The 12,232-nt window shown below is 39.5% G+C and overlaps 1 protein-coding gene and 1 non-coding gene across 2 annotated transcripts; both read right to left on the bottom strand.

Moving 5' to 3' along the window:
• Positions 1–91: 91 nt before the first annotated feature.
• On the bottom strand, positions 92–163 carry trnad-guc. The gene has a single exon. It is a non-coding gene; the product is annotated as a tRNA-Asp (tRNA).
• A 1,067-nt stretch (positions 164–1,230) lies between these two features.
• On the bottom strand, positions 1,231–2,702 carry ins (preproinsulin). The gene is made up of 3 exons (XM_044222596.1): positions 2,550–2,702; positions 1,819–2,014; positions 1,231–1,618 (listed from the first exon to the last, which is right to left on the bottom strand). The coding sequence occupies exons 1-3, from the start codon at positions 2,679–2,681 to the stop codon at positions 1,452–1,454; spliced, it is 495 nt and encodes a 164-aa protein (XP_044078531.1). The 5' UTR covers positions 2,682–2,702; the 3' UTR covers positions 1,231–1,451.
• Positions 2,703–12,232: the final 9,530 nt, after the last annotated feature.

The following is a 12,232-nucleotide window of genomic DNA, read 5'->3' as shown; positions in this document are numbered from 1 at the left end:
AAGAGGATTCTAACTGCTGCAAAATTAAAACCAGAATCAGAAATACTTTATTGATCCCCCATAGGAAAGTCTTTAAAATAAATAATGGTTCCTCCCCGTCGGGGAATCGAACCCCGGTCTTCCGCGTGACAGGCGGAGATACTGTCCACTATACTAACGAGGAGATGTGTAAAATATCATATGTATTCACACAACCAAACTTTAGTTTGTTGTTAAGTGATTTGAGGAGGAAGAGGAGCTCACATTGAAGGAGGAGAAGACAGGTGGAGGAAGAGAAGGTGATGGAGGAGAAGATATAGAGTAGTGGAGGAGGAGGAAGTGGAGGTGTAGAAAGAGGAGGAGAAAGAGTAATGGAATAACTCACCTGTGAAGTCAGAGGCAAAGAGGAGGAGATTTCAGGAGTAGATGAAGGTGTAGTAGAGGAGGAGGAGATTTCAGGAGTAGATGAAGGTGTAGTAGAGGAGGAGGAGATTTCAGGAGTAGATGAAGGTGTAGTAGAGGAGGAGGAGATTTCAGGAGTAGAACAACTTGCCTGTGAAGGAGGAGGAGATAGAGGAGGAAGAGTAGAGTAACTCACCTGTAAAGTCAGAGGAGATGGAGGAGTACATGGAGGAGGAGCTGATCTGGAGAAGAGGATGCTGTCCAAGTTATTAGCATCGTGAACAACGCCTCTTCAGCCAAAGAGCAGCAGTCATCAAACTATCCAGCTCGTCCTCGCTCTGTCGCAGTGTGGACGTCAGTGGACTGAGAGGCTGCTGAGGTCATACTGGTCTCGCAATACATCTCTTTTACTTATAACTTATAACTCATAATTACATTAATTTTGCACACCTTACTGCACTAGTTTGACATTTGATTTTGCAGTATTCTTTGTACCGAGTGGTTGGTTCATGTACTGCTGCTGTGACATGCAAATCTATCTGTCTGTCAAATTATGAATTATTATTGACTGACTTCTTTATTAAAACAACCTGAGTCTGTTTGGCTTCACTATAAACATACTGTATATACCAGCTGCTCTAACGTTGGATTTCTGTTTCCTGTACTGTTAAACTGCATCTGCCGTTACCATGGTAACCACGGGTGTCGCCAAATCAACGAGGACTGAAATCTTAAGGGTTGCAACTTTAAATGTGGTTTAATTAATAATGTAACATGCACTAATTTTAACATTAATTGAACTTGTGACAATAAAGAAAGTAATAAAAAAAATCAAGGAACACACGTGTCTTGATATTCTCTCAATTCACAAAACTTTATTTTCTAGGAAAAATAATTTCATCCATTTCTCAGCACTTCATTTGACAGCAGTTGGTTTTTCAGAGAGAGGACAGCACTGCCGCTCTTCTGATGCAAGGGTGAGGTGGAGGAGTAGGGTTCAGGCTAAGGTAGCCAAGAAGCTAAGCTATGCTAAGCTAGGCTAGGCTAAACAAAGCCAGGCTAAGCACTGTTCAGTTGCAGTAGTTCTGCAGGTCGAAGATGTTGCAGGGCTTGTGGCAGCACTGCTCCACGATGCCTCGCTTCACCATCATCTCCATCTGGTCCTTGAAGGCGAACTCGGCCAACTCGTTCTCGCCACCCGCCGCAGCAGCTCCGCCCGCCTTCGGAGGGAGGAAACCTGACGGGACAAACAGACAGATGTTCAGGGGGGGAAGTCATCATCCTCCAATATACATTTTCCTCTAAAGACTAAATTAAAATCAGGTGCCAACATTAACACTGGCGTATCTTTAGGTTTCATGCTGAGTTCAGAGGGTTCAAGTTCTTCAATCATTCAAAGGAAGTGATGCTGTGTAGGTTTACAGTTGGTGGTCTCACCCAGCAGAGGGTCGACGTCTCTCTTGGGGTTGTAGAAGAAGCCTCTGTCCCCACAAACCAGATAGAGGGCGTCGACCAGGTGAGAGCCGCACAGGTGCTGCGGGGGCGCAACGGCCTGGGAGCCCGGCCACGATACGATCAGTAAGACCAGCAGAGAGACAGACTGGAGCCACAGTGCCGCCATGCTGGAGGAGATCTGAACACACACACACGTTTTTTAACTTTAGATACTAAATACTTTAACAGATACTGGATTTTCTTCAACAGTGACACTGAATGGGACATTTTACAGTCTATAAACAAACTTGTGAGTCCTCTCGGTTGGACAAACTTTGTATTGGAGACAGTTTCTAAATGACCTCAAACATATCTTTTATACAGATATATCTTTGATAAGCTAATATCAGACAGCCTGGCCAATTTATCAATCAGCCTCTAATAAAAACTGATCAAGACATGGTTCGTCTTATTAATCAAGAACTACTGCTATTACTGTAGCTATACTACCATTTGTAAAACTACTACTGCAGTACAGCTAGAAACATAAACAAAAAATCTAAGTTTTGCTTGGATTGCAGGGTAAAAATAATGTAAAATACAGTTCTGATTATTAACATAAAATAAAAGATACAAAACATTATATATGATGAGTAGTAGAAGAGGGGGAAGAGAAGGTGTAGAAAGTTGAGGAAAGGAGGAGGAGATAGAGGAGGAAGAGTAGAATAACTCACTTGTAAAGTCGGAGGAGGAGGAGGAGGAGGAGGAGGAGATGGATGAGGTGACTCTGTGATGAAGAGGAGGAGCAGTAGTAGGGCAGCTGAGAGCTGGTTGGTGTGAGGCAGAACAGAAGGACTCCTCTCCATTTATACTCCATCACCACCACCTGGACGCGCCCACTGTGTGTGTGTGTGTGTGTGTGTGTGTGTGTGTGTGTGTGGACAAACAGGTGAGTTGCCAGTCAGCACACATTAAGTGACACAGTTTACTTCTGATTGACTGGTTACGACACTTAGTAAAACAAACAGAGCTAATGAGCCGACATGATCTGATCACCTCTTACTGACAAATACTGATCGCCAATCAGCCTCCTGCTGCTTCTGCTGAGCTCAGCAGCCCAACAGGTACTGAAATGAACTACTGAAGTGATTTTTTTCTCTGCTCAAGACTTTAAGTATTGTTAACACCATGCTTTTTGTCAGGTAAAAAACAAGCTAAATATTATTGTGTGAAAAGAAATTCTGATAATGATGTTAGCCGGTTAGAGAGGCTAACATTTATGTTAGCCCTATAAAACCATGTGGAACAGACTGTAATATAAAATCTCCTCTGGAATCAAACTGAAAATAAAACCTCTCTTGTGTTGTTAGCGTTTGATTTTTAGCTAATAATGTCTGTCTAAACTCATACTGCCTTCTAAACGTATACAGGAAATTTAGAAATTAAAGAACAAATTTCCCAGTGTTTTTTTAAACTCCTTCCTGCTCAGGATAAAAATTTATAAAAAGACAAAAACGGTACAGTGGCTCATTCATTAACAAACACAGCATCACCACACACAACAAGCTAATCTCTAACAGCTGACTAACGTTTAATGTTAGTATTGAGTCGGATCCTATTTTTTTAACACCTTGCTAATGTTAAAATGCTAATATTACTTACTGACGTCTTTATAAAAGACTGAAGATAAAGTTATATCCACCCAGTTATACCAGAACATTTCACTCTACATTTTCTTTCTTGGATTAAGGATGGGAACTCTACTCTCTTCCCATTGGCTCACAGATCAAAATGAAAAAATCAGTTATTGCAGGTTTAAAAGATTTACGCCTTAGGAACAATTTGGGGGTTGAAGCTGAGAGCCACAGACAGGGTAGGGAAGTCAGAAAGTATTGAGAAACAGCTTCACACGTTGGTTTTGCTTTTTTTATGGTATTTGTTAGCAATAAGAAAATTATAGAATAAAATCAGACTTATATTTTAATTTGCATGGCTCTGTAAGCATGTTAACAAGCTGACATAAGTTGAATCCTTTTGCTTTAGGTAAGAGCCTTTCCTCTGGTGCCACCCTCATGACCGACTTTAGATTAAGGATCTAAGAGTGGTAAAGTTGTCTCCATTTTCATTCACAAAAAGTTTTCAATCACATTTTCAATTTTGCGCATGTATTGGCAGTTTAAATCCTTATTCAATTTATACTGTCTTATATTAGACCTTCCGTCTTCTTTCTGCTTCCAGTGAAATTCAGCCTTCGGCTACCCAGCCAATGTTATCAGCAACTCTTGATATCCAGCAGAGGCAGAGAGAGACTCTAGACATAAGGTTGTGAATCTACAGATAAAACACTGTGTTTAATGACACCTGCCAAGGGTCAGAATATATATAAATACCTTCATCTGGACTTCATTCTGTATCCCTTGGCCTAGCAAGCTCAGAGGTCCATTTGCAAATGTGTGACTGAATATAGCAATAGACAACTCGCTCTTTGTGAAGTAATCTTTAAAGTGCCACCACAATTTGGCGACAAGGATGGGATGTCAACACGTAAACCAGTGACAGCTGAGGAATGGGACCCCGGCAAGCTCCAATACCTCCTCTACAAGTGACTGAATCTTAACCAAACTGTGAATTCATCTTTAAAGTGCCACCAAACGCATCAAAAAACAGTGTGGAAACACCAGAAATGATTCCTCTTGTCTGAGGTGTAAAAGTTGGTGTGTGGATAAAAAGCAGATAAAGTATATAAAGTAATTAAAATTAGCCCCACCTTTACCAGCTGCAACATTAAAAGTGATGAACACATTAATGCATCGATAATCATAATCCAGTATTATAATATATATTATTCTGAAATGGGCCATTCTGCAAAAGTAGTACTTTTACTTTTGGTACTTTAAGTATATTTTTATGCTCATACTTTTGTACTTTTACTTACGTAAAAATGCATGACTTTTATATTATTAGTATTTCTACACTGTGGCATTGCTGCTTTTACCCAAGTAAAAGATCTGAGTACTTATTCCACCACCAGTGAGGAAGGGCCTGACTACACAGAAACCCAGAGCCTTCCTTAACTAACTACCCCAACACACACATACAAAGAGTGCTTAATGGGTGTCATATGTGTGCTGACAGAGCTCTTGTTGCAGCCTGTTTGTCACTGAAGAGGGAAAACTCAACTAACCGTGACGAGCGTCACCATGACAAACTGTTCATGACGGAGGAGGACGCAAAACAGGAACTTCAGATCGAGGATGTCTCATCTCCCAGAAACCGGGTCTGCTGCCTCGCACTGACAGAAAATACTGACTTGCTAAATCTAATTGTATGGAATTTATGTCACCTTCAAGGTAGAGTGTTGTGATGTGTACCTTTAATACATTTTATGCGTAGAACCTTTACTTTTTTGTGTTAAATATGGAGTTAATTACCTGTTATTTACGTCAGTGCAACTCCTACTCTATTATTCTTTTGTCAATTTTCATTTAATTTCATTTTATTTTAATTAAATTTTCCTTTCCTTTCCTTTGTAAATGTTGTTTTAATTTATATGTTCATATATTTATTGAGTCTCATTACTCTGGTAGCAGCTAATTACCTTTCTGACTAACTTTTTTTTTTAAAAAGTCTGTTGAAACCAAAACTGTCACACAAAAAGACATTTTTGGCCTTTGCACAATGGAAACCCCCCAAAAAGAGAAAGACATGGGATGTAATTAGTAAATTTAATGTAATAATAATAATATAGTAAACTTTATTTATACAGCAGTTTTTAAAACAAAGTTACAAAATGCTTTACGTGGTTGAACCAGGAACAAAAACATTTCAGGACTGCAATGAAATAAAATCAGACAATTACAATAATACAAGAAATAAAAATGGAAATAAAATACCCAAAAGTAATGTAAAAAATAAAAAGCACTAACATAAAATTGTAAAAAAAACAAACAAACTATTAATTAAAAATTAAATGAACATTTTCTGACATCACATAGTGCATGATTTCAAAAATAAAAACAAATGATAAAAACATCAATTAAAATGTATTTAAAACATGTATTTCTTTATTCAGCACTGCCTAAAACACATTAACATAATAACTGTAAAATCAACCAATTTTGTCCTTTAAATATTATTTTCATTTTTCTCTTATTAAAACCCAACATGTAGAAAAGTATTGAAGTGGTAACTCTTCACTGCCACAAACTGACTTGCACATTTAATGAAGGTGATATAATGAAATGACCATAAAGCGTTGTTATTACACCAATTAATGGTAATAATAAAAACACTTTATGTTATATTGGCTATGCAAGAACAAATATATATTACAGACAAAGAAATGTACAGTATGTTATCCTAAAGAAGTGCCATTACTTATTTTGGGGGTCTTGAGCTCTATTCAGACTGGATTTATGTCTAGGGGAGGTGGGGAGATTTTAACGTTACCTGCTCTGGTCAGTGATTTCCATCCCGTCCCACCCCAGTAATAAATACAGCAGCAATTACCTACTGTTTTCCTGTAAACCCGCTGGTCCTCCTGTAATTTAGATCCTGTCCGGAGCGACGTCCTTGTATTTTAAAGTGGATCTCTGAGTTTTTTTCCACGAGAAGAGCTGCTTGTCCTTACTACTTTATTATTCAATCATCTCAGTGTGAAATGTTTTCTTTTACGTGAAAATGAAGGAAGTCAAAAATGTTTTTACTGATCTGATAGACGGAAACACGCTAACACCAACATATAGGCCTATCTGGGAACCAATGTGATGACAGAAATCATCAAATGTGCTGTTGTAATGTCAGCTACAGGTAGGTACTGGTATTCTCTTTTGACATCTTGTGTTATGATATTAATCAATAATACAAGAACAACACAATATCACGTAAATACATGCTTGCTCAGTTACAGCCCCCTGGTGGCTGCAAGGCCCCCCTTCTTTAATTTGAGGTTTTGCACAGGAGAACACATATCAAAATATTAAAAAATTGCAATGTGAAAATGGATACGTTTGTCAGGTACGCATAAAAAAAAGAAATAATTTGACATTTTGGGAAATAAACTTGTTGGCTTTCTGTTAGAAGAAGAAAATGGATATCACCCTCACATCAGTCCATTACATATGAAGCAGCCAGCTGCTGCTTAGCTTGGCTTAGCATAAAGACTGGATACGGCTAGCCTGACTCTCTCTGACAGTTACAAAATCAGCCTACCTGCATCTCTAAAGCTCACTAATTCACACGTTATATCTTGTTTGTGCTTAAATGACAATTTGCCTTTTAATGGGGAGGGGCTGCTGCTGTTTATTGCAGTGTATGTTACACGGTGTATCTTATAAACCTCATCATATTGTATTGTATATTGTGTGCACAAAACATAATTTGGTCTGGAGTTCCTCTTTAAGATATTCTTAATTAAATGGATTTACACTGCTTCCTTTCTTTTCATTCCTGGTAAGAACAAGCTTGCTAGGTTTGAACATATCATTAACAAATCAACAAGCACAGCTGGGAAATGGGTATTTTCCTGGTTCATCTCAAACTTCCTGAAATGGATGAGTATGCATGTACGAGGAGCAGAGACAGCACAAGGACATTTCAGCTGTATTCTCATAGTTGCACTATTGTTTTTTCTGGGAATCTTACAACTTTTTTCAACAGAAGCTCTTGTATGCGTCTACTCCACACACAAAATGACCCTTCTAATTGAAATTACATTTTTGGGGCTTAATCAGTGGGTAAAAACTGACAGTCTGCTGAACTGCATTATAACTGTATCCACTAAAAAAGTTAACATCTGTCTTCCAACAGGGATATTAAGACTTACAGAGGGGTGACCTGAGGAAATGCGTGAAGAATCAGTGTCACCCAGGTCCCCAGCATGATTAGCTGTGTGAGGTTCAGCTGGTTCGGGTTCTGTTTCCACAGCATGGGATGCTGTGAACATATAGTCAATGATTATCCCATCCTCCTGTAGAGTGTAAAACACTGGAAATGTGGAAAAGTTGAGACTTTCATTTAATTAAATTACAAAAAGCTTGAAAAGAAAGTCTGAAACATTTATCAAGAGTACGTTGGCTCTCTCCCTCAGTCAAGGACTGCCACTAAAAGGGCTTAACAGAGTGAATTAATATTACTGTCCTCTTTTGCAGCTCGTGAATGCATTGAAGGTCGTATTCCTTTTAGAGTTAACGGTTAACGATAAAGTGCACAAAGAGATAAGATATTAAAAGTCCAGTATGGTCCAGGGAAGTAAAAGTCTTTTATCAATAGTTCTCCTCCTCCGGTGGTCAGTCAGCACGTGTTTTACGACCATGTTGCTGTCAAAGTCTGATTTAAAACCATGGCGCATCTGGTTTTCCAGATCTGTACACAGACAATACTGATGACCAGTTGAAACAGTTCTTTTTTGATTTGGAGGCATTTTGTCTTCTAGGAGACCATACATGACTGAGTTGTAATTTATATCGAAAGAGAGACCGAGTCCTTTCAAGGTGGTCCAGACCTCTTGAGCTCTGTAGCAGTCCATCAGGAGGTGCTGTTGTGTCTCATCGGAGTTGCAAAAAATCATTGGACAGACTTTAGTAGTGACATAGCAACTCCATGAAACCACAGCTCTCACAGGGAGTCTGCCTACAGAGATGACCTTTTCTTTGGCCCACCATTTACTCTGTGTCATCACCAAAACTCTTGTAGTGTGAGGACCTGCTGGCTACTATCCCAGTGCCCCCTCCCCTCAGCTCCAAGTACGAGCACCCTGACAAGGCTGTGGCTCTTGAGACGTATGTATCTCGATTTAAAAGGCCACCGCATCTGCATTATAGGATAATGTTGGGTCAGCAGTGTTGAATCTGATTTTCAAACCAGAGTCCGCTTGAAAGAAGTGGTCTGATCAGTTTCAGGTGAACTCTGCAGCGGTTCACTTGAGGTAACTGCACTAATGCTGCCAACTGTGGGTTGAGATAGAGGGTTATGACCTACTGTACATGGTTGGTATTCCTCATAATGTAGTTATGATATCCATTATTTGCCTCTATGTACTCGGTGATCATTTTAACATTACAAATAATTGTTAATAAAAATATCATACCTAAGTATGTAATGTAACCTGTTGTTTGTTGAGCTGAAATAAGAATATACGAGAGAGACAGATTAGAGATAAGAGACAGTGTGGAATAAGATGCTTTTTCCGACCTTAAAGGTGGGAAATGGGATTCTGGTGAAATCCAGTACCGTGACAAAAACCATGATATAGAGCGAACAATGACACAGCAAGTAATATAACTAATGTTAGCTAGGTTGTGAGTTAGCTTAGCTACGTTGTGGGTTAGCAAACGATCCCTACAGTTGCTGCTGCGAAGCTAACAGCCAGAGAGGACGAGACGGTTTCCCAGAGCCAGCAAACCAGCTCCAGACAGCGATACTCACAACTCTCCTGCTACTATAGCTAACATCACAACAACAGCATATCTTGACAAACTAGAAAGTAAGCTGAATGTCCGTGGGCAAGTCATTTAATATTACCTGACACACAAATCATGGATGGAATAGAGTTGTGTGGCTCAGTCCAAGCCACTTTCTTTGTTTCCCATTTACAGAGCCAGGGCTGTGTACAAACAGCACAGTTTTTTCAGCGCGCACACAGAACGGACAGCTAACAGATCGTTGTTATAGTTTTAGAGTTTTTCATCTCCTGTTTTATTTTATAGTATTCTCCTTCCCTTGTGTGTCTTGTGGTTTTACTTCCTGTCTTTGTTCGCTTTCCCTCCAGCTTTGATTGTTGGCCCTTCCTTGATTGTTTGCGCCTGTGTCTCGTTGTCTCACCTCCCCTAGGGTATTTAGTCCGGGTCGCTTTCTTTTTTTTGGTGTCGTATCATTGTTGGTCTTGTCTTGCGTGTGTTCCTGACATTTGTGTGTTGCTGTTTGGTGCGCCCTTTTGTTGTACCTGGTTTCCGTGCCCAGTTCCCCTGCATTCTTACCGTGAGTTCTGTTTTGGATTCTGTCTCTGGATTTTGAACTCTGCCTGCTCCCTATTGGATTTGGCTAGCCTCATTGGACTCTCTTCCTTGTTTCCACCACTGCCAGCCGATAACCCATAGTCTTTTACCTGGATCTGTATCTGCCCATTTGACTGTACTTGTCTGTAAACCTCATCACCCCAATAAACACTGTAGCCATCCGGCTACTTCACCCTCATACCGCTTCCTGGTCATCTGCATTTGGGTCCCTATACCACCACCACATACGACAATTGTAATGAGATATTAGCTGAATTTGACAAAAAGACATGTATTGGATTAAAATCACATACTCCACCTTTTTAATGATACTTAAAGGGGGAATTGAAAAGGAAAAACTGCATGTTAAGGGGTTTTAAAAGATTGTTTGACAGTATTAAAAAAAATAATTTCTTAGGCAGCTGCTAAGCCAACAGGAATGTTAAATCTTATCAAGGCAACAAACTGTTGTACTTTTGTGGACAGACCACTCTGTCAGTTCTCAGTAATGTGAATTAAAATAAGATCATTTCCTGATAGACTGGAGTGACTGCATTTATAAAAAAAAAAAAGTGGTGTTGAATTACTGTGAAACTTTTCTGCTGTTCTAAACAGATTCCTGTGATGCAGAGTTGAGAGCTGTCTAGTTTTCTCCATTTAACAGGGGATAGCACAGATGTATAATCTTGCAGTTTCTGTATTTTGTATGTCTGTACTGCCTATGGGAAAAAAAGTTGGAAAATAATTTAACATTTCCAGCATAAAACTGCAACTTAAACTGAATAATACAGTACATATGCATGTTGTGCCTCCAATTCACCATACTCTACTAATAGTTTGTTTAGTTTTAGTTGGCGACAACTCAAAACGTTTTAGTCGACAAAAAGTCATTCAGTTTTTTCTCTCTTTAAACTAAATCATTACTATTAAAATCACCAGGCTGTAAACATGTTTATTTCTGATGTAAAGTTTGGCATTTTAACATGGGGCTCCATGGGGATTGACTCCCTTTTGCAGCCAGCCTCAAGTTGCCATTCGATGACCTGCAGTTTTTTGAACTTCCGGGTTGGCTTCATTTTTCATCCCTGGAGGTTGCCTCTTGAGCTAGCCACATGACATAATGTTTAGTTATATGTATTATTACAAACGTCAATGAGGTTTTCTTACTTCTGAAACAGATCCCGGAAGTAACGGTTTTACTTTGGCTCTCTATTTAAACAACGTGTTAGTAATTGGCCTGATAATCTGACTGAATTGCCATTTTATTTCACTTCAATCACTTAAGATGGCATACCTTTAATGCTTTCTTAATGAAACAATAAATCGAATAAATCAGCAGGCAAAATCAACAATAAACAAATAACCATTAAAGCCCGACTCCAGCCAGTTTTAACTGACATTTTTGGTTAATGTTCTTTCTCAAACAGAGAATGGGGCTGTGGTTAATAGTCGAACGTAAGTTACATGTCAGTAACAGAGGGGGCGGTTAATTGTACCAACAAACCGTCCAAGAAGTCTGTACTCCAGTTTTTTCGGTGAGTGAAATTCTAGTGTTTTATTTGGAAGTTAGCAATAATTGGCAGATATCGGTGTCCAGCCCAGGACTGTCATGTCCAATGTGAGGGTGTTCAATCATAACACTATTTAAGCTATGAACAAATGTAGCTATAACACTGTTGACAAATTTCCTGGCCTTGTCAAGCTTCACCGGATTGGTACCAGCCTTCCACCGGCACCTTTTTGGGTCACAGACAAAAACATGATCTTCATGCCAGGGTGCTGGAGGTGAAGCTGGTGCAGGTCCTTCATCATGTTGACCAGCTTGACGCAGCTGACCTCCCCATGTCGTTGCCACCACAGTGGATGATGAGTACATCCGGTGCTGCTCTTCGTCGCAGAGACTGGGAAAAGAAGGCTTGCCATTCCATCGCAGTCCAACCCAGCCAAACCAACAGACACGGACGTCCAGCATGCTGAGCTGCAAGGTCTCTGCAGCTCTCTCACTAACGTACAACATAAATGCTTCAGATAATGAAAAATATACAGTTAACTATAAAGGGTGGCTCAGTTTTTCATATTTACAATACTATTATGTCATATCTGTTGGAGAAAATGGAACAAGGGAGCAACACTTCAAAATAAAGATGACAGTCTTTAACATTTTTTTTGCTGTTGTCCTTTGAAATCAACTGTCTAAAGTCAAGTAGCCAAGACTGGTACTTACAGTTTATGCTATGTTTAGCAGGTGTGGTGGAGGCGTCACAGGTGGCCATGACCTCAACAAGGACTGAAAAGAATAAACATCTTAAACAACAAATATAAGAGTGCCTTTCTTTCTCAACAGTCATATCTCGCACAGCGCTGTAGGTAGCAGTACACAAACAAAATCAAAATAGGTGTGGGGAATCACAACCTATCTGTAA

The sequence above is a fragment of the Siniperca chuatsi genome, linkage group LG14 (assembly GCF_020085105.1).
Source record: "Siniperca chuatsi isolate FFG_IHB_CAS linkage group LG14, ASM2008510v1, whole genome shotgun sequence".
Lineage (NCBI taxonomy): Eukaryota > Metazoa > Chordata > Actinopteri > Centrarchiformes > Sinipercidae > Siniperca > Siniperca chuatsi.
The sequence above is the reverse complement of the archived record's forward strand: the minus strand, read 5'-3'. Positions and strand labels throughout refer to the sequence as shown.

Excerpts from the sequence above, each read along its gene's own strand:
- ins (XM_044222596.1), bottom strand. The coding sequence starts at position 2,681 with ATGGAGAGGAGTCCTTCTGTTCTGCCTCACACCAACCAGCTCTCAGCT. Across the intron at positions 2,015-2,549 it reads CTCCTCCTCCGACTTTACAA|ATCTCCTCCAGCATGGCGGC; the intron begins GTGAGTTATTCT and ends GTGTGTGTTCAG. Across the intron at positions 1,619-1,818 it reads AGACGTCGACCCTCTGCTGG|GTTTCCTCCCTCCGAAGGCG; the intron begins GTGAGACCACCA and ends TTGTCCCGTCAG.